This window comes from Pristis pectinata, chromosome 7 (assembly GCF_009764475.1).
Source record: "Pristis pectinata isolate sPriPec2 chromosome 7, sPriPec2.1.pri, whole genome shotgun sequence".
Taxonomy (NCBI): Eukaryota; Metazoa; Chordata; class Chondrichthyes; order Rhinopristiformes; family Pristidae; genus Pristis; species Pristis pectinata.
In genome coordinates this window covers 67,836,274-67,859,269 of record NC_067411.1, presented here as the reverse complement: position 1 = coordinate 67,859,269, position 22,996 = coordinate 67,836,274, and the positions used below count along the sequence as shown (strand labels likewise).

General features: G+C 40.3%; 1 protein-coding gene across 1 annotated transcript in view; it reads right to left on the bottom strand.

Moving 5' to 3' along the window:
• LOC127572671 (A disintegrin and metalloproteinase with thrombospondin motifs 19-like) overlaps positions 1–22,996 on the bottom strand; it is a 282,491-nt gene that overhangs the window by 97,287 nt on the left and 162,208 nt on the right. Inside the window, exons 12-14 of the mRNA XM_052020173.1 lie at positions 15,157–15,258; positions 4,703–4,848; positions 1,695–1,864 (exon numbers count right to left, since the gene is read on the bottom strand). Of these exons, the coding sequence (XP_051876133.1) occupies positions 1,695–1,864; positions 4,703–4,848; positions 15,157–15,258 (418 nt within the window). The remainder of the gene's footprint in view (positions 1–1,694; positions 1,865–4,702; positions 4,849–15,156; positions 15,259–22,996) is intronic.

Genomic DNA, 22,996 nt, shown 5'->3' with positions numbered 1-22,996 from the left:
CATAGAATTTTGAACTAGCTCCAGATAATGTTTCTTAAATCTTCTACATAGTAGAGTCAGAACGTGACAAACTAGATTTTGGGTTTGGGTAAATTTTATGCCAATTTTATCTCCATAATATTGAAGAGAAATGTGAGGAGAATAAAATGGAATTAGTATAGGATTAGTATAAATGGGTGCTTGATGTTAGATCTTATTATGATGAGATGCAAATCATCACATGAGTTATTTGCAAGTAAATCAATTAACCTTGCTGACAATCTCTTGTTAAAACTGTATCTTCTTAAACAGGTCTTTTGCAAAACACAGATTACAGTTAGTCCTGACTTTTTATTGGTTCAAATGCTCGATGAACCTGTGTAATATAATCAACTTTATTTATTTATAAATTATTTCAACTTCAACCTATACCATATGGTCTTTATTAATATTTCAGATTATTGGAATATTTAGAGTATTCAATATGGATGTGTTGCAATGAGCCATCTAGGATGCCCAATGTATGGCAGTTTTAGTCCTGCCCTGTAAAGTCATAAAATGCTTTGATGCATTTGATCACATTAAAAGTACCATAAAAGGCAAGTTATTGTCGATGAAATATACCACATTAAATAGTGAAGACCTCCCATTTCTTTCTAACGGCCATATAAATAAATACAAATTCCTTTCTAATGTGACAAAATGCAAGCATCTTCCATAAATAAACCTTCCAACAAAAAGTGCAAGATCTTTATTAAAACCCACCTTTATTTTCCTTCATTTCCCTCATTTTCACATTAAGGTTCATGCCCAAAACTTGGACATACAAGAAATTCTGCAGATGCTGGAATCTAGAGCAATCCCCAAAAAAGTGCTGGATGAACTCAGCAGGTCAGGCTTCTTTTGCTTTCCTCTTCTCATATTTTTATCATGTCCATTCCACTTGCTCTACCTCTAGTTTTCCATTCCTTTTCATCTTCTTTTGGAACCTTTCCTCTCTCCATTCTTCTATTTTCCTTTTGTGTACTCTAGTCCAACTCCTCCGTGTCCTTCTCTCTGCACTTATTAAGTTACATCTTTAAAAAGATTATCTTCAAGAATATAACAGATGAACATTTTCTCCATGTGTCCAGGCAGTGCCAGACAGCTAGCTCAGGCCATAAAAACAGTATTAGGAATGGGACAGAATATTGTTGCTCCTCAAAATTGTTTGGCTAAGAAATCTAGTAAAGTCTTAGTGAAAAGTGCAATGACACTTCTTTTGTGCTGGGATTGTTCAAAATCCAGCAAGCAAAGAGTTGGCATTCCCAGTCCTTCATGCTTGGCAGATTTAGACAACCTGAGAGCACTGAAGTAAGCTTATTGCACAAGCTCATAGAAAGGAAATGTGATGAACATTTTGATATGCATCAAAGCTGTTTGTAAGTCAAATTTGGCTTTGAATCTTAGAACCACGAGCATAGACCACAGATATTTAAATGCACTGCCACAAAATATGTGGTTTACATTCTAGCATGACTTCTCAAAGAGATGTATTTATTGAGGCCCTTATAACTATGTTACATTAGCACCAATTTGTCAGTTGTCATACATAATCATAATACACATCAGACTTGTAAAACTTCTGTCAATTCACAAAACTGATAACTGGAAATCCATAGATTCAGCTGCCTTAAGAACACAAACATAATTTTAAGTTTTAGGAATGTATTTACCTTCATTAGTGATAGCATGCCACTGCAAGGAATGCTTCTGGTATGATGGCCTTTTGAACGATTGGCATTGTAAATCTCGAAAACCTGGTACTCCTGTTGGACAAGGGGGATTCTTGCATATCCTGTACTGTACACGGGAACCCTGACAGTTTTTCCCTTCAGGGCCAGGCCTGTGATGGAAGCAAAATAAGTTTGGGATCTGTTGAGAAGGTGCATTTCTATTGAGTTAGATCCTTCAGCTCTCCTTGAAAACAATCTCCTAAGCTTCCTCCAACCAATCTCAACTCCAGAGTTATTACAATTTCGCATTAGCATTGGTGGAGCTTCTATCTTCCCCTAAAAGGCTCTTGACGGAATAAGTCATCTTCACTGGCAGGAAAGTTTACCCCAAATAATTTTCCATTCTCTTCACCGTCTCTGTAGCCATCAATCTAAACACCAGAAAAAGTGTGCATGTTGCACTGAGAAAATCGTCCACTTATGCTGTATCTGTATTCTCTACAACATATTGACACATGTTGTAACAGAGGTTACATTTTTGGCTAGCGCTACCAGTTAGTCATCAGATAGAGATTAACATTTTTTTGATTGATAGCAAAATAGCAATGCCTCTTCTGTTGAGTGCCAGGGTAAACAGTAGAATAAGAAGAACATCTAAAAAGACACTGAGATCTGCTTGAAAGGAATCAGATCCCAATTGTTTTTTCATGTGGATTATATCACAGACTGCCCAAAATATACTTGATAATATAATACTTGGCACAAAGTTGCCCTAGACTTGGTGAATTGCATGTTCAATTTTAAAGCTGGGTGCTGAGTTAAAATGTAACTGACAGATTTTTGTTCAGTAGCCATTAAGGAGCTTTGGACCCAGCTAAGTATTCTAATGATAACAGAAGACATTAGACCAAAAATTAAAACAACACAAAGTGGCACCACCTTTATGAACATTTTTGGTGAGTTTGTTTGGGAAATACATCATTGATCCAAATAATGCATCAGAAATAAAATGGATACAAGGTTCTTCTGGATATTCCTACATTTTCCTCATTACTGCCCCTCAGATTAATCTCCTTTCCATTCAAAAGTGCCCTAAACTGTTCAGCCTAAAGTTATTAATTCTCAGTTCCGTACATGCAGATAATCTAGTCATGTCATATTCAATGACTTTGGAACAATGGCAGTAAAACATTTATTGTAACAACTTTCAATTGAATTCATCATCTTGTGGTCCACCACAAGCCCCCTATTTGACAATATCCAGGTTCAATTTATTGGTCTTTTCCAACAAGGGATGCATGTGTTAACAACTACTTATAAAAACATTTACAGGGATGTACTCAGTCAACAAATGACACAAAGAGAGGTTAGGACAGGTAATTAAAAGCTTGGTCAGAGTGGTAAGAACATCTTCAACCAGGAGGGAGAAGTAGAGAAATTATGAAGTTTAAACAGTTGAAAGACTAAATGACTAAAAACACGATCAACATGGTAGAAAATATGAGCAGGTTTAAGCTCCTCGGTGCCGAAAGGCTGCCTGCCGTTCAATATGATCATGGCTGATCTGTCCCAGGCCTCATCTTATTGGTGCCAATTCTCCACAGCCCTCAAATCCCTGATCTTTCAAAAATGTATCTATTTCTTCTTTATATACCTCCAGTGATCTTGCTCCACACCTCCCTTGGGTAGAAAGTTCCCGAGAATTAACCACCCTGCGCCAGAAATTCCTACATACTTCAGTATCAACTGACTGCTTGTTTATCTTGTAACTATATCCCCTCGTTTGAGATTCTCCCACAAGCAGAGACATCTCAATGTCTACCCTGTCATGCCCTCTCAGAATCTTAATGTTTCAATAAGACCATCCTCATTCTTCTAAATTCCAAAAGAGACCAAGGGAGGCCAAGTGTTTGGGATTTGCATGAGAATTGAAGAAATTCTGAATGCTTGAAGGGTTGTAGGACTGGAAAGAGCACCAGAGAAAGGGAAGGACAAAGCCACACAAAAACTTAAAGACAAAATTGAGAATCTTACAAGCAAGAGCAATACAGGTCAGTGATGGATCAATGAATCTTGGAATATCAGCCTGGAGGGAATCAAAGCATGGATAAGAATTTCAGAAGAAAATTATTTGAGGAAAGGGTGAAGTTGTGTGGTCAGCAGCCAAAATGGAATTCGAGTCAATAAACAGGAAGTGGGTCTCACGAATAAGATCTCAGAGAAAAAATGAAGGAAGAGGAGAGAAAAGAATATGAACTGACAGCTAAAGAAGGAATGCTGGCTTCGTGAGCAAAGGGAAGAGAGGGATGTGCTGGAGATGAACAGATTGTCTGAATCTTCTTGACAGAAGCTCATGAGCTATTCAGACCTGTTCTTGGAGGTGAAGGTAGAAGAAACAGAGAAGAAGAAATGGTTTAAGAAGATGGTTGCGAGTGGAAGGAAGAAACTGGGAGGCTACTTCTGCATTTCAGATGAATCTCGAATAGTGATCAGTTTGTAATATTCTCTCCAGTGGTCCAGTTAGTTTGGTTTAAACAATAGTTTGACAAACCACATTTAATATAAGTGGAATGGGTTATATTTATCTCTTTCCACAGATCTTGCTACAGATAATCAACAATTAAAATCCTGTTGGAAAATTAATACATTGATTAATGCTTCTATTCTCCAATAACTGAAGGGTTATTTCCTGGCCCAGTTTAAAGCAGTCATTGTAGAGTTGCCAGAGGCACAAAGGGTCAAGTGGTCTCATTTTATACTTCAAGCTTTATATTTCCAAAGGCTATAGGGAAGATGTGACTGCAACAAACAGGAGACAAATGGAAAGGTAGCCAGAGGGGAACATAAACAGATGCTAGTCTTGGGAGAGATGATTGCTTCAAAGAGCATGTTAAAATGAATATGTAAATCCGTGTATTTTAGAACTGCTCTCCTAATTGAAGTGAAACACAAGAATATGCTCAGAAATATGAACAAATAAAATGATTAAGATGACGGAGCTGACGTACCTGGGGTTATCACATGTACGCTGCCGGAAATGTACTCCAACATCACATGTTCGACTGCAAGTGCTCCATGTGCTCCAGATGCTCCATTCTCCATCTATGTAGTCAGGAAGAGGTGTTTTACTAACACATTCACCAGCCTTACACCACTGCAAAGGAAAAAGATTACCTTAATTGTCTTTACTTCCAACAAGCATAGCGATCAAATTACATTAAAATTCACCAGAAGAATTCACCAATAAATTCAAACTTCATAATTAATCGTAAATATGAACATGAGTTTGTTAGCAGGTAATAGAAAATATCACTCAATTAATCATTTAAGGAAACATTTCTCTGAAAGGGATCTGAAAACTAAAGGGAACAGTTGTTTCCCAAGTAATATTAAAATTCAACAGCCGCAGAACATTGTTGAAAGGACTTTGACCTGAGATGTAAACGTTTCTCTTTCCACAAATGCTGCCAGGCCTGCTAGGTATTTCCAATATTTTCTATTTTTATTTTAAGACATATTAGTGCTTCAGTTCAATCTGACACCCAAATCCACAACAAAAGATATGGCAGTACATAAGAAATGGCAAACTTATAAATAAATAATACATGGTTTACAAGTAATATATATCCCTTTAAAGTAATAGGAAAAAGAAGTCCAGCTATACCTATCAAAAGAAGTTGGAAATAGTATTAATTAAAAAAACATTTTATATTGTTGCCAAAAAGCAGTAAGCCTGAGGATTGGAAAAAAATCAAAATTCAGTAAAAAAAGAATGATAAGATCTTTATTAGTCATGTGTACATCAAAACACACACTGAAATGCATTTTTTGCATAGTGTTCTGGAGGCAGCCTGCAAGTGTCGCCACGCTTCCGGCGCCAACATAGCATGCCCACAACTTCCTAACCCGTATGTCTTTGGAATGTGGGAGGAAACCGGAGCACCAGGAGGAAACCCACGCAGACACGGGGAGAACGTACAAACTCCTTACAGACAGCGGCAGGAATTGAACCCGGGTCACTGGCGCTGTAAAGCGTTATGCTCACCGCTACACTACCGTGCCTGACGAAAGGGTAGCAGAATACTTGAGTAGGTAAGTGAGAAACATAAAAAATGATTGTAAGAGTTTCTATGGGTATATCAACAATAAAAAGATAGCTAAAGTAAACATAGATCCCTTGCAGACTGAGGCAGGAGAAATTACACTGGGGATACAGAAATGGAAGAGAAATTTGACAAATATCTTGTGTTTGTCTTCACAGAAAAAGACATAGAACACCTCCCAGACATAGTGGAAGAACACATGTCTTGAGTAAATGATAAGCTCAAGAAATTAGCATTATTAAGAAGCTATTATTAAAGCTATTATTAAGGAAATGAATGACCCTGAAAATCAATAAAGGATGTGGCTGCTGAGGTAACAGATGTACTGGCTGTCATATGAATTTCCACGGATCCGAGAATGGTTCTCACAGATTGGAAGATAGCAAACGCAACCTACTATTGAAAAAGGGAAGGAAAGAGAGAAAAAAACAAGGAACTATAGACAAATTAGCAAACATCAGTGATAGGGAAGCGCTGGATTCTGTTACCTAGGAGAATCCAGCACTTCCCTATCACTGATGTTTGCTAATTCTAGGAAGTGGTAACAGGGCACTTAGAAAATGATAGCATAGGGCAAAGCCAATATAGGTTTATGAAAGGGAAATCATGTTTGAAAGATTGGTTGGAATATTTTCAGGTTGCAACCAGCAGAATAGATAAAGGTTAACCAAAAATATGCAGCTGTTGGAAATCTGAAACAAAACCAGAAAATGCCAGAAATACTCAGCAAGCCAGACAGCATCAGTGGAAAGAAAAACAGTCAATGTTTTGGGTCGGCGAGTCTTTGTCAGAGGTGGAAAAGAGAGAGATGCAAATAGGTTTACAGTAGGAGGGAAAGTGGGGGACAGATGTGTAGAACAAAGGGAGTGCCTGTGATAAGATGAGTTTAAATGGCTCATTGGGGACAGTTGTCAGCACATTCAGCTACTAGGCCTGTGTAATGAGTTGTTAATGGTATGGTGACACAAGAGATTCTACAGATGCTGGAATTTGGAGCAACACACACAAAATGCTGGAGGAAATCAGCAGGCCAGGCAGCATCTGTGAAGGGAAATAAACAGCTGACGCTTCGGGTTGAGACATTCATCAGGACTGGAAAGGAAGAGGGCATAGGCCAGAATAAAAAGGTAGAGGGAGGGGGAGGAGCACAAGCTGGCAGGTGATAGGTTGAGTCCAGGTGAGAGGGGGAAAGTAGGTGGGTGGGGGAGGGGAGATGAAAGGGAATGATGTGAGAAGCTGAGAGGTGATAGGTGGAAGAGGCAAAGGGCAAATGGAATAAAGGGAAGGAGGTGGGGAATAGGAGGGAGGTAGTGGGAAGGTCATGAGGGCAGGGTGGGGGAAAGAGAAGGGGTGAGGGGGGCACAGGAATGAGGGAAAATGAAGGGGGGAAAGGGAGGAAAATCAGAGGGGATGGGTTACTGGATGTTAGAGAAATCGATGTTGATGCCGTCAGGTTGGAGACTACCAAGGCGGAATATGAGGTGCTGCTCCTCCATCCTGCATCTGGCCTCAACCGGTGAGTTGCCATAGGGACCATGGCTGGAGCTGCAGCTGGTCAAAGTCTACACCAATGATTTGGATGAGGAAATCATGAGTAATATTGCCAAGTTTGCTGATGATACAAAGCAGGTGTCAGGGTAGACTGTGAGGAGGATGCAGTGAGGCTTCAGAAGGATACAGACAGGTTATGTGAATGGGCAAATATAATGTGGAAAATGTGAGGTAATCTGCTTTAGTTAAATGGTGAGATTAAATGGTACAGATGGTCAGAGGGACATGGATGACTTTCTACACAAATAACTTAAAAATAACATGTAGGTAGCAAGCTACCAGGAATGGAAATGGTACCTTGGCCTTTATTGAAAGTGAAATTGAGTACAAGATTATTGTTATTATATAGGGCCATGGTGAAACTGCAAGTGGAATAATGTGCACTGGTCATTCCCCCTACCTAAGGAGGGGTAAACTTACTATAGAGAGAGTGCAGAAATGGTTCGCCAGATTGATTGATAGGCTGGTGGTTTGTCATATGAAGGCAAGTTAAGCAAATTGAACTTACACTCTCTGGAATTTAGAAGAATGGGGTGATATCGTTGAAATGTCTGAAATTCTCAAGGGGCTTGAAAGGATAGATGTGCAATTGATGGTTCCTCTGAGCCATCACAGTCTCAAAATAAGGGGTTGGCAATTCAGGGCAGTGATGAGAAGAAATTTCTTCACATAGAGGGTAGTGAATCTTTGAAATTCTCGATCAAAGAGAGTGGAGGAGGCTCAGTAATTGAGTATATTCAAGATAGAAATCAGGAAATGTTTAGATATTAGGGTTAGTGCTGGAAAGTAGTGCTGAGATGAAGGATCAGCCATGTTCTTATTGAATGGTGGAGCAGGCATGAGAGATCAAATGGCCTACTCCTGCTTCTAGTTCTTATGTTCTCACCGTAATGCTACCATCAAGTACATCAGCTCCTTCATTCCACTATCAGCAATCTGCAGGGATGTTTTTTGCTATGATTCTTTGGTTCACTCTTTTACCTCCACCAACACATGCTCCTGTCCTCACAGCACCTTCCCTTGAGACTGCAGGAGATCCAACACTTGCATTTTTACTGCTTTCCTTTCCATCATCCAAGGACCCAAACAGTCCTTCCATGTGAAACAGTAATTCACTTATACTTCTACCAATTTAGTGTACTGCAGTCGGTGCTCACAGTGTCGTCTCCTCAACAGTAAGGAAAGGAAACACAGACTGAGTGACCTCGTTGGAGATAACTCCTGTTCAGTCCAGATAGATAACCTTGGCTTCCAGCTACACGTCACTTTAACTCTCCATTCCACTCTCACTCTGACCTCTCTGACTTTGGCCTCTTACACTGTTCCAACAAAGCCCAATATAAGTGTGAGGAACAACATCTCAATTTCCAACCAGGCATGCTACAGCACTTGGGACTTAACATGGAACTCAACAATTTCAGGTAACCAGTCTTTTCAGTTTCTATCAGAAGTGGCCATTTCTGATAAAAGGTCATCATCATATAATGTTACCTCTATTTTCTCCCTTTATAGACATGCTGACTATTTTCAACATTCTGTTTTATTTCAGATTTTGGGCATCTGCAGCTTTTTGTACCTCACAATTCCAGCAATGTTTTTCCCCTGCCTGCACGGTTTTCATTTACCTCCTATTTACATCTCCTTCAGGCAAGTCTTCTCTCAGCTGACATCATCATCACTTGCATCATTCAGTCTCTCTGGGCCCTGACCATATCACTGACATCATGTCACCTTTGTTCATTCCTCCCTCTTCCCTGCAATTTAAAGCACACTTGATTTCTAACTTCTACTAGTTCTGATGAAAGGTCATCAACTTAAAACATTAACTCTGTTTCTCTCTCCACAAATGCCACTTGACCTTCTGAGTATCTCCACCATTTTCTGTTTGGTGCACATTTTGTGGCTTGGCACTGAGAATAGTTGCAGTGTATCACTTACACAAATAAAGTAGTATAGGTGTGGTAGATATAGAATAAAAAGTAGAAGATGCTGGAAATGCTCAACAAGTCAGTATAATCTTTGGAGAGAGAGAAAACTAATACTTCAGGTAATCAGACTGAGACAGTAACTGTTTCTCTCTCCATGGATGTTATTTAATGTGCTGAGCATTTACTTCCATTTTTTGTTCTTATTTCAATATTTGGTTCAAAAGGCTTATAGCAACAATGCTAAATGCATCACTTACAGCCATAGTTTGAAAAATAAGTTATTTATTATTGCTGAATGTAAAACTCTTGCTAGGCTGTAACAGTCTTTTTCAGAAAACAGAAACACAGAAAATAGCTACACAGCTTAAAGGCAGTTCCATTATAACTTTACAGTCCCCTGAGAAGACTTGAGCATTTTAATAACATAACTGACTGATTGCTGGCATGCAGACAAAAGTAAGGGGACTAATTTGAACTCAAGCCGATCACTCAGTGCCATTCAACAGTCCTCTTCATTGCCAAATTCTGGGTAATAATGGCTTCATCAACAAGTAGAAGGCCTCATGGCTAGTCTTCGCACCTGCTGATGATGTTTATCTTAAAGCCACCCCAAAACTATCCAAGTAACTTAGCATTGCAGGATTTTTACACTGTACCCTCTTGCCCTTTCGAGACTGAAAGTACCACAATACCACAATGCAAATGATCATTTTGCACCAGGCATGGCTATGTGAATGAAGTTCCATTTCTCAACCCCATTAAATGTCACAGGAAAATACAATTTTAATGTAATTTTGTAATTGCATCTAATGTGCACAATGGTACAACTGGTAGAGTCATTGCCCCACAGCTCCAGCCACAAGATCAATCCTATCCTTTGGTGCTGTCTGTGTGAAGATTGTATGTTCTTCTTGTGACTGTGTGGGTTTTCTCCAGGTGCTCCAGTTTCTACCCACATCCAAGTGACATGCAGGTTGGTAGGTTAATTGGCCACTGTAACTTGTCTGTAGTGTGTAGGTAAATGGTCAAACTTGGGGGAAGTTGATGGGAATGAGGGGAGAATAAAATGGGATTAAAGTAAATCAGTGCTTGCTGGTCGGTGCAGACTTGGTGAGTTGAAGGGTCTGCTTCCTGCAGTGTGAATCTAAAATTCTTCATTGTTCTTTATTTTAGAGTTGTGCTCTACCTGAATCAATCCCTTATATCACACCAGAGTAAACAGATGTTTTACACTCAGTTGGTCCCCTGGTATTGATAGCAACATTTAGTATTTTAGCGTAGATAACATAGAAGATTAGAATCCTGATGAGAACTAACAAATTTAAGATGGAAGTATATAGTGATTTACACCGTAAAAAGTTAAGGGATTTGAGATATGAAGGATCATTCTGTGAGACTTTTCTCCTAGCATGACTACCGTCAGTTTGGACCTGCAACATAATGAAGCAGCTCATATTCACAACAGGCTATTATCAAAGAAGAGACTGGTTTTCACTTCAAATGCTGTTCACTTGTTTCCTTCACTTTGGTTTTGAAAATACAGGTTATTGACAAAGCAATAACCTGTCCAGAATTTATCTGCCTTTAGAAATGCATTAACTACATCCCCTAGTAGAATGCACACAACCTCAGCCTATTGGTGCATGTGGAGGTGACACTTCTGTAAACAGGTGATAATGAAGGTCCTGTTCATGGCTTCTGTCTGATACAAGATTTATTTCTACCTTCTTCAATCTCAACACTCTGGGGTTACTATAGACCCCAGAGTCGTTCTTTTACACATGATGGATCTACAACCAATAACAAGGCAGAATGCATGCTGAAATTTATTGTTAATGGATCCACTTTCCCATACTGTTCATTGTAATTTTTTAAACATCACTTTTCTTGGAGAATTTCCTGAATATATTGGCTCACAATGGTGGTTTTCTTGACCTCGGGCCTGTGGTGAAGAGGTCAGGATAAAATTGTGCCAGATGTTCTACTCCTTTATTTAGTCCTAAGGTTCTCAGTGTTTCTACCAAGGAGCTACAGAGGGTCTGCGCCTGCAATAGGTGAATCTAGTGAATCTTTCCTGTGTAGCGGTTGCTACCGCGGAATAAAACAAGACTCTACTCGGAGGATTGCCAAACAGAACTGGTTTATTTTCCCGCCTTGCGCGGGCCCTTTAAGGGAGAAAACTCCCGCCCAAAAAAACCGGCAATGACGTAAGTCCTACGTCATCAGGACTTTCCCGCGCGCGGGTTCTCCCCGTCGCTCGGAAAGACGAGGCCCGCCGCCATCTTGGGCCTCGTCGCTCCGACGCCGCGCGACCCGACTGCCAAGCCGGTTCGCCCGACTAGACGGTGAGTCGCCACACCTGTATATTTTATATGAATCTAGTACCCTTCTGATATTGTAATAGAGCAAATGAATTTCTTCTATAATTTGTTTTATTTATGGAAATAATATCATGACCACACTGGAAAAACTAGGGTAGCTCTATATTTTCTGCCACATGGAATAAAAAATATAGAATAAAGAACTTATTTACCCAAAGATATACTTTGGATTGAGTTACACGTTTTGAGAGGACTCATGGCCCAGTATAATCTCTGAGGCTTAACCATCCTCTCTTGTTCTAAATTCAGCTGACATCCATGGTGACCAAGCTGCCTTTCCTTCAAGGAATCCTCAAGGGAACTGTGTCCTCACACATAACTGTGGAAGGACAAAACAGAAAACCTTTCTGAGTCTTTTCTATATGGTGGCTGTTTCATCAAGCGTTGGCACATCCCGAGTAAAGGCCAAGTCAGGTTTCTGACCGACAGTCATCAAATTTCTTTATTATTCTATATTTATTGACTGATGTTATTGTAAGTACTGAATACAGAAAAAATGTTTTCTGTAATGAGAACATTTGTTTAGTCATTTTTCAAAAGGAAGGGCTAGCATCATCAACAGGGCATCGATATTTGCAGGTAAATCCCATGTGAATACACTTTTGGAAGCCACCTATGTTGTGTCTTCAAAATGAAGAGAAGTCTTGCATTTAGAGAGCATCATTCAGGTCCTATGTTGTACTTTTGATTTTCTTTCTTCTGCAAATGGTAATTGTTATGGGAGAGTTCTAATTTTAAATCCAACGTGGTGATATGGGGCAAAATCATTTTGATGAAGATGGATTATGGATTGGTCATGTTCTTGTTTACATAGGGCAACAGGCTTGAGTAACCAAATTGCCTTCTCCTGTTCTCATGTCTCTGTAAAAACAGGAGCAATAATAACTGTCAAAATGGAACAGGAGAAGGGGCAAAATTTGCAAGGATATGAAGGAAGAACAGCGGAGTGGGGCCATTCAATTAGCTCTTTTGGTACAATGGGCCAAATGGTGTCATTCTAAACAGTATGTTTGTTAGATAGTGAAGACAAAGAAGTCCAGTGTTCAAACCCCTTGCAGTGATACGGTGGCAGCACAACCAGAATCATGGTACTAAACATGATTGAGTTGTTGCCTGGGGAATGCGGTAGTGTCTCTTAGAGCAGAAACCTCCTGTTCTGTCTCAGCATGGCAGGATTTGAGACTTCAGCTGTGACATTCCTCCTGCAATCTTGCTGTTTGTCTGTCAGTCCACACTCCAGCCACTCAAGGTGAGATGATGCAAAAAGGAGCTGGGCAACTTTCCCTCCAACAACATCTGAAGTCTCAACTTAGAAACCCCTGGCCCATATGCTGCAGCCTGTGGTAATGACTGCATGGGAGCACCAGTACATTAAAAGGCACATTTAAGGCAAGCTCTGAAGGATGCACGATAACAACCAGTTCAGGTTTGTGTGGTATTTGACATGGTTTAATGGGAAGAGTTGCCTTGGTTTAGAATTTAATTTTGTGGTGGCTTTCATTTTTGAATTGAGATCAGGCAAATAAAACTGACTCCCAAGTTCTCAGTTCTGCCCTGAAGTTAAAAATTCTGCTCAAAGAGTTTTCACAATCAAATCATACTCATGAATAAATTAACTAAAATACAGAACTTAAGGTTTCCCTGAGTAAAATAAATTGAAATTCCAAATGTTTGCTGGTCTGAAATCCAAGTAAAGCAAGTAAAATCACTCAATAAATTAATAGAAAAAGAAAGCTCCAAACCACAAGAGATTGGGTGGTTCAGTGGTTTCTAAGTGACCTTTTACTTTGGGTTCATATCCAGATAGATGGTTGAAAGTTTCTTTGTGTCTTGGCTGAAGTATTCCAACTCATAATGATTTTGAGCAGTCTCAAACAGTTTCATTTGGCATGGACACAAAGGATAACATTTTCCTAATTTAGCATGAATTGGCAGTCTCACAATACAAGGCAACAGAAAATGGGAATGTCACACTAACCCAGTAAGCCAAGGTTGGACCTGAAGGATCCTAATGAAACAGGATACAGGGACATGTACTCTGCAAGTAACTCTACTTTCACCAAGTATTGCAGAGATAATTTCAGAAAGGCATGCTCTTGGAGGAGAGCTTTGTCCTTCTACATATAGAGGAAGTGTGGTCTGACACTCCATGATTACCTACTCATTTGAAGTAAGAGACAAAATGCTATGGTAGCATATCTGTGATATACCAAGTCACATTAAAAATTAGTTTTCCATTTTCATTTTAGAATTCCTTGTGGGACAGGGTTTGGTCCTAATCTTATTTGATTGGAAGCCTGCTACCAGGCTTCCCATTCCTTGACTCCTGTTTCATCTCTCCCTGTTTGCATAAGATCAAGGCTGTGGATCTTGACCAGGGTCCAATGTGATTTACAGAGTTCAAGTTGGAGGAATTCTTAGAGAAGATGGCATTTATTACAGAAAGAATAAGATCGATATTGCAAAATGCTAATAACCATCACGTGGATCGATGAAAATTGGTCTTACAAGTAAATTGATGTTTGCAACCAGGTACAAGAATGAGGCAAAACTAAGCTAGGCAACTTGACCTAACAGTCTAACATCATGGCTTAAAAAAATAATGAAAATATTTATATGCAAACTTGAGTACCTAACTGGGACAAATCCAATAATTAGCTCAAAATGTATTTTTATAAAAGAAATATTGTGTCTACTGATCCTTGTGAACTTGTTGAAGTAGTGACATTCTGAATGAAAAGCTGATCATGGAGTTCACTAGACGTTGCAATAACATTTGATAAAGTTCACACAAAGTGGAATTTCAAGGTAAAATCAACATCAGTTTGGGAACCAGAGGAAGAATTTGAGAAAGCTACAGATTTCAGTGTCTACAGTGAATATGAGGGTTGAAGCACCAAAGTCTATCGCATCTCCTCCTCCATTAACGCATCATTGACATAATGTATTTTATTAATTTTAAATGGGTCAGTTGCATTAACAAATAACCAATCAATTGCACCCTAAACCTCAAAACACATCTAAAGGCTACCATGGAGATTGGATAACATTTAAAAATTTATAGTGCCATATTTATGTCTGGAAATCTGACACAAAAACATAAAAAATGCTGGAAATGCTCAGCTAATCAGGCAGTATCTGTCGAAAGAGAAACAGACCTGAAGAGTGTTCAATTTGATACATTAACTCTGTTCTCCCTTCCATGTATGTTATCTAGTCTGCCAAGAGTTTCCAGCATTTTCTATTTTGATTTCATGCCTGGGATTTTGTTGACAAAGTGAGTCAATTTTTTTTGTATTATATCTGTAATTGTGTGGCTCTGCAACTTCCCCTCCCAATTATGGTTGACATACATTGGTGGCTTACAGGTTCTGCATCATTCTTCAGAGACAAGGAGCTTGGGACACAACTTGAACCATCTGCATTTAGAAAGTTTTCAAGTAAAAGATATAAAAACAGAATTGAGAAATATTTTAAATACTGAGTTTGGATTTCTTACCTTTTCTCGTTCACACTCAGTTCCATCTAGTGGTGGGTCCAGTTTGGTTTTACACTCTTGTTCGCCTTCTAACTTACACCATAGTCCGGTACATATAACATGCTGCAACATAGATAAAAGAGAATACAATGACATACCCTGAGATAATCATTAAATATTTACCTTTTTCAGAGAAGTAATTAATATAGATAAAAATCAGAAAAAACGCAGATGCTGGCTGTCCAAACAAAAACAGAAAATGCCGGAAATACTCAGCAGGTCAGGCCACATCAGTGGGAGGAGAAAAGGAATTAACGTTCTGGGTAGAAGACCCTTCATCAGAACATTTCAGATCAGAGTTCTGATGAAGGGTCTCCAATTGAAAATTTGACCGTTACTCTTTCCACAGATCCAGCCTGACTTCCCAAGTATTTCCAGCATTTTCTATTTTTATAATTAATTTGGATGTCAATTTTGCAGTACAAAAGAGTAAGTCACACAGCAAATAACAGCAAACATAGCACATGCTCAATTAAGTGTGGAAATCATAAGTCGCCATCTGACTTGCCCTGGTCATCCATAAACTTTGCTGTGCTAGTATCTTACTTGGAGATTTAGCAGTAAGATACAGAAATGCCATGAAGTGCTGAATTCACTAAATACTTACCAGTAAAAGTTAACCTGGACGTGACAAGTGTTTAGTGAATTATTAGCAGAGGGATAATTTCTTCCAAATAACCTTTCTGATGCTGAAAGTTTAATTTTATCCCTCTGCTTTAGAATTTCATAACTGCTAGAATTTTAAAAAGTAATTTTTTGGAACATTTTCATTCTTTCTTTTATTTGTCTTTTTAATATTACATTTTTCCTTCAATAATATTGTATATGATTTTACTTTTAATTAAACGTGATAGTGAAGGTAGGAATAGGAGGAGATGGCAAATGAACGCGTGGCTGAGAAGTTGGTGCAGGAGGGAAGGTTTTAGATTTTTGGATCATTGGGATCTCCTCTGGGGAAGGTGGGACCTGTACAGAGAGGACGGGTTACACCGGAACCTGATGGGAGCCAATATCCTTGCAGCCAGGTTTGCTAGGGTGGTTTGGGAGGGTTTAAGCTAGTTTGCGAGGGGGATGGGAAGCGGAGGGGTAGGTCAGAGGAAGAAGGGGATGGGGAAAAGTCAGATCTAACAGAAAGAGAGGCTTTGAAGAAGGAGAAGCAGAGTACAGGCTATAAAGGTAGTAGGGTGGATGGGCTAAAGTGCATTTACTTAAATGCAAGAAGCATCAGGAATAAGGGAGATGAACTGAGAGCTTGGATAAGTACATGGGACTACAATATTGTGGCTATTACAGAGACATGGCTGACATCAGGGCAGGAATGGATACTGAATATTCCTGGTTTTCAGTGTTTTAAAAGGGATAGAGGGGCAGGAGAAGAGGAGGAGGGGTGGCGATACTGGTCAGGGACACTATTACAGCTGCAGGAAGGGTGGATAATGTAGAAGGATCCTCTCTAGAGTCAATATGGGTGGAAGTTAGGAACAAGAAAGGAGCAGTTACTCTGCTGGGAGTATTCTATAGGCCCCCCAGTAGCAGTAGGGATACTGAGGAGCAGATTGGGAGGCAGATTTTGGAAAGATGTGAAAATAACAGGGTTATTATAGAGGGAGACTTCAACTTCCCAAATATTGATTGGCACCTGCTTAGTGCCAAAGGGTTAGATGGGGCGCAGTTTGTTAAGTGTGTCCAGGACGGATTTCTGTCACAGTATGTTGACAGGCTGACTAGAGGGAATGCCATATTAGATCTAGTTTTAGGTAATGAACCGGGTCAAGTGACAGATCTATCGGTGGGTGAGGATTTGGGGGACAGCGACCACTGCTCCATAACCTTTAGAATTGTCATAGACAGGGATAAGAGCAAAGAGGATGGGAAGATATTTAATTGGGGAAAGGCGAATTATGAGGCTATAAGGTGAGAACTTGGGAGTGTGAATTGGGATGACATTTTTGAAGGGAAATGTACTATGGAGATGTGGTCGATGTTCAGGGATCTCTTGCAGGATGTTAGGGATAAATTTGTCCCGGTGAGGCAGAGAAGAAATGGCAGGGTGAAGGAACCATGGGTGACAAGAGAGGTGGAACAACTAGTTAGGAAGAAGAAGGCAGCATACATAAGGTGTAAGCAACAAGGATCAGACAGGGCTCGTGAGGAATATAGAATAGCAAGGAAGGAACTTAAGAAAGGGCTGAAGAGAGCGAGAAGGGGACATGAAAAGGCTTTGGCGAGTAGGGTTAAGGAGAATCCCAAGGCTTTTTTCTCGTACATGAAGAGCAGAAGGATGGCTAGAGTAAAGGTAGGTCCGATTAAAGACAAAGGTGGGAAGATGTGCCTGGAAGCGGTGGAAGTGGGTGAGGTTCTTAATGAATACTTCTCTTCAGTATTCACCAAGGAGAGGGGTCTTGACGACGCTGAGGACAGCATTGGTAAGGGTAATGTTCTAGAGTATGTAGATATCAAGAGAGAGGATGTGTTGGAGCTGTTAGAAAATATTAGGACAGATAAGTCCCCGGGGCCTGATGGAATATTCCCCAGGCTGCTTCGTGATGTGAGGGAGGAGATTGCTGAACCGTTGGTTAGGATCTTTGAGTCCTCCTTGGACAGCACCGGAGGATTGGAGGGTGGCAAATGTTGTCCCCTTATTCAAAAAAGGTAGTAAGGATAGTCCAGGGAATTACAGACCAGTGAGCCTTACATCTGTGGTGGGTAAGCTGTTAGAAAGGATTCTAAGAGATAGGATCTATGAGCATTTAGAGAATCATGGACTGATTAGGGACAGCCGGCATGGATTTGTGAAGGGAAGATCTTGCCCCACAAGCCTGATAGGGTTCTTTGAGGAGGTGACCAGGAAGATTGATGAGGGTAGTGCAGTAGATGTGGTCTACATGGATTTTAGTAAGGCGTTTGACAAGGTTCCGCATGGTAGGCTTCTTCAGAAGGTCAGAGGCCAAGTGATCCAGGGACGCTTGGCCGTGTGGATTCAGAATTGGCTTGCCTGTAGAAAGCAGAGGGTTGTGGTAGAGGGAGTGCATTCGGATTGGAGGGCTGTGACTAGTGGTGTCCCACAGGGATCAATTCTGGGACCTCCACTGTTTGTGATATTAATTAATGACTTAGATGAAGGGGTAGAAGGGTAGGTTAGCAAGTTTGCAGATAACACAAAGATCGGTGGTATTGTGGACAGTGTGGAGGGCTGTCAAAGCTTACAGAGGGATATTGATAGGATGCAGAGCTGGGCTGACAAGTGGCAGATGCAGTTCAATCCGGAGAAGTGTGAGGTGGTACACTTTGGAAGGACAAACTCCAAGGTGGAGTACAAGGTAAATGGCAGGATTCTGGGCAGTGTAGAGGAGCAGAGGGATCTGGGGGTTCATATCCACAGATCACTGAAAGTTGCCACACAGGTGGATAGGGTAGTTAAGAAAGCTTATGGGATGTTAGCTTTCATAAGTCGTGGGATCGAGTTTAAGAGCCGCGAAGTAATGATGCAGCTTTACAAAACTCTGGTTAGACCACATTTAGAGTATTGTGTCCATTTCTGGTCGCCTCATTATAGGAAGGATGTGGAGGCATTGGAAAGGGTGCAGGGGAGATTTACCAGGATGCTGCCTGGATAAGAGAGTATGGATTATGAAGAGAGACTAAAGGAGCTAGGGCTTTACTCGTTGGAGAGGAGGAGGATGAGGGGAGACATGATAGAGGTATACAAAATATTAAGAAGAATAGATAGAGTGGACAGCCAGCACCTCTCTCCCAGGCACCAATGCTCAACACAAGAGGGCACGGCTTTAAGGTAATGGGTGGGAGGTTCAAGGGAGATGTCAGAGGGAGGTTTTTCACCCAGAGAGTGGTTGGTGCATGGAATGCACTGCCTGGGGTGGTGGTGGAGGTTGATACGTTGGTCAAGTTCAAGAGTTTGTTAGATAAGCATATGGAGGAATTTAAGATAGAGGGATATGTGGGAGGAAGGGGTTAGATAGTCTTAGGAGTGGTTTGAAGGTCGGCACAACATGGTGGGCCAAAGGGCCTGTATTGTGCTGTGTTGTTCTATGGTTCTATGGTTTAAATATTCTTAATTTTAAACTCTGGAGGTCTTACTTTGGTTAAAAGGTGAAAACAGCTATATGCTTTTATGCTAATAAGACCTGTTTATTTGAATGTCCAGAGTTAGAATATAATTTTAGTTCTAAATGATGATTACTAGAATTTGACTAGCTTGGTGGTATTAAACCAGGTACCCACAGATTTAGCATTCAAGTACAGATGCAATTGTCATGAACCTGTTTACAAGAGTTCCTTAGCAACACACAAAATGCTGGAGGAACTCAGCGGGTCAGGCAGCATCTATGGAGGGAAATGGACAATTGATGTTTCAGGTCGAGACCCTTCATCAGGACTGGAAAGAAAGAGGGCAGACAGCCAGTCGATAAAAGGTGGGGGGAAGGACTGGAGCATGAGCTGGTGGGTGATAGGTGGATCCAGGTGTGAGGGGTGATAGGCAGGTGAGGGAGGGGAAGAGTGGGAATGATGTAAGAATCTGGGAGGTGATAGGTGGATGTGACATAGGGCCGAAGAAGATGGAATCTGGAAGTTGCTACAAGAGTTCCTTGTAGTCACTTCCCCTGAGAGTACACAATATGCAGGGTAGCACAAGATGACAGATTTAAGGATGATTCAGTGAATGAGTGAGAATGCACAGATTCTTGGATGTGGTTGGCTGTTGGCAAATCCTTGATTGAATGTCCAAGAAAGTCTCCAAAGCTTTGCAAAATCCTCAGTAAACCAATAACATGTGATGAATGGTGACAAATTATGCACCTTTAAATTGCACTCAACAATTACTGATTTAGTCTCAATCAGGTGGTTGTCATAGAGAGAGGTTATTAAGTCAAATGCAAAAATGTTCTGCAGTCTTATTAATGACCAGCACACAACTTAAGAACCAATCATTTACTTAACAATCGTCTGGGTGTTTGTTCTTGAATCAAAGGATAGCATCTGGATTTAAAAACAGGTTGAATAACTTAGTTTTTCTTTAGTTTGCCATTCTAGGTTTGTTTCAATTCAAAATTTGACCAGCAGGATATAACTAATGCTAGTCCCCAAGAACCTGTAGCAAAAACAAACTGCTGGAGGAACTCAGTGGGTCAGGTAGCATCTGTAGAGGGAAGTGGACAGTCGAAGTTTCAGATCGAGATCCTTCATCTGGACTGTAAGAGTGGAGGGGAGATAGTCAATTTAAGGGGGTGAGGGGAAGAGGTGAGGCAAGAGCTAGCAAATGATAGGTGGATCCAGGGGAGGGGAGGGGGTGATTGCTAGCTGAAGGAAGGGTAGACCAGGAGGAAAGAAAGGGACAAGGGGAGGTAGCAGGTTACATGAAATTGGAGAATTCAATGTCATGATATTGGGTTGTAGATTAACCAGGCAGATAATGAGGTGCCGTTCCTCTAGTCTGTGTTTGCCCTCATCAATATATCACCAATCTTTCTATGTTGACAGGGGAGGGATGGGATCAGCTAACCTTTTGTGCTGGGGATTGAAGGTGTTGGCCCCAGGCAGGAGAGGGTATGGAAGTCAGCCCAACACTTGTGTGTTGGGAAAGAGGGGAAATTGGCCTGGCATTTAGAAGTGGTGGGGGAGTAAGACTTAGCCAGGAGGCCGGGGTGGCATATTTTGCTGGGGGGGTTGGGAGCAGCGCCACAATACAAATTGGTGGGGGATGCAGCAGCAGCAGCAAAGGGAGTGGATGGGGGAGGGAGGAAGGGGCTGGAATAGCAGGAGTTGGGGCACAGTTCAACTGTTCAGTGAATGGACACCGGGGTAGGGCTAAGGATATAGTTAAAATTTTCACTTTACCTTCTGGGCCTCCCAGTTTTTAAGACCATATTGTTCTAGAATTGAGGGGAAGCCAGAGAAAGGACTTTATGAATGATTTTGAATGTGAAACTTGCTGTCACAAGGACTCATTAAGGAAAATAGCATGAATGCACTTAAGGGGGTTAGATAAGCAAGGAGAGAAGATTCAAAGGACATGTTTACACAGTTAATTGAAGTTGGGTAGGTTGAGCACAATGCGTGACTAAAGGAGCAATATTCTGTGAACTGTCAGAACACTGTTGAGAGATATTTTTGCAATTTACTTTTATTCATTTCACTCAAACTATTTTCAAAGTGTTTGGAGAAATATTAATTGAAAACAAACTAAAAGTACACTCAGGGTTCAATTACTGTTACAATGTCAATCCTTCAGAAAAGAGCAATGAGGGTTTTTTAGCTCAATTACCACATGCCATGAAAAGTCCTTGACTCATCCTTTTGATGAAGCCAAGATAAGCTGGATTCATTTATGGGTACCCTGCATTTATTACATTTTGGACTGGTGCTGCTGGAGAATTTAAATACTATCCTGCTGTGCATTAATTGAGCAAATGAAGATGGTACATGATAATGTATACATTGCAAAATTACCCCTCTATTAACCTGTCAATGAGCCAAACTCAAAGCAATTCCTCACTGTATCAATAAGGATTGTTATTCTCAGAATGCCTTTCTAAATGACCTCACAAAATGGAATTGGCAAATTAAAAGTAATTGCACCATATTTCAGGTCAATATGTCCACTGAGAAAAATGCTGATATTTCAGATTAACTTCAAATTCCAGCATTCAGAAATCTCAGTGCTCTCCTCAAATGTGACTTATTGCTAGCACAGAATGGCCCAGGCAGCAAGGCATTGGTATGGGAAATTGTGCACAAACTTAGCCATAAACTGTGACGATGTTAGTCCTGTAATGTTTTCAGCAGGGATTTAATACATCCATCCCTGGATTCGTGCATGTGCCAAATAATGAGTGCACACTCAGAGACGGGTTCTCCACCTGGCCTTGCACTATTGATTCCACACTATCACCGCCAGTGCTGACGGTTCGAATTCTCGCCCTTCACGTCTATAATATTTCCAGAACTAAACATTAAATTTCAGAATTCCAGCTCATAGTGAGTTCTTATCCCTTTTTTGGATCTATATCCAAAAGATGGCATGTTGTTCTATTGACAGCCAAGTTATTCATATCTATATTTGTAACCCAATGAATACTGAAAACCATTTTATCAGTAAAAATATAGTTTTACTTTAGACTTAAAAATACCATGCCAACAATTTTACATGACATTACGCTATCTATATTTTGAATGTCAATATTAATTCTTGCAAAGAACTGGCATTGACTCAAAGGATGAAAAGCCTCTGTGGGTGATTTCATGAGGTTAACATCTCTGTTAAAATAGCAGACAAGTAATGTCGTAAAATGTAAAATTATCTACCATATCAGCAAGAATAATTTCTAGTCTACCTTTATAAATCTGTTGATCTACATGATCATTGTGTGCCAGAGAAGATTCACCTTATTCAGACTGCATTAAAAGTGCCTTAAGTACAACAGGAAGTAATCTGTAATCTCAATAAGAAACTACCTCATACTTTCTGACATTAATAATCAAAAGACCAGAGTTGGGGAATTACAAGCAACTACTTTGGTAGAGAAGCTTAACGGAAATACAAGGGACAGCACTTCTTTTGTTTTGTGCTAATTATAATTCAATTCCCTGCCACTTCTCTTTCAGGAATGCCCACCTTGGAGAAGTTCTACTTCTTCCTCAGATGGGATTTCTGTCTGTCTTTTTTTTACCTCATCTAACCTCAATGGTTTCTATTTAATCTTGTCTTTAATAAGATGTTGATCAAAAATTGTTTCCATAGCCACATCTCTTTCCTTAACAAATGTCTCCAGCTCTACGTTTT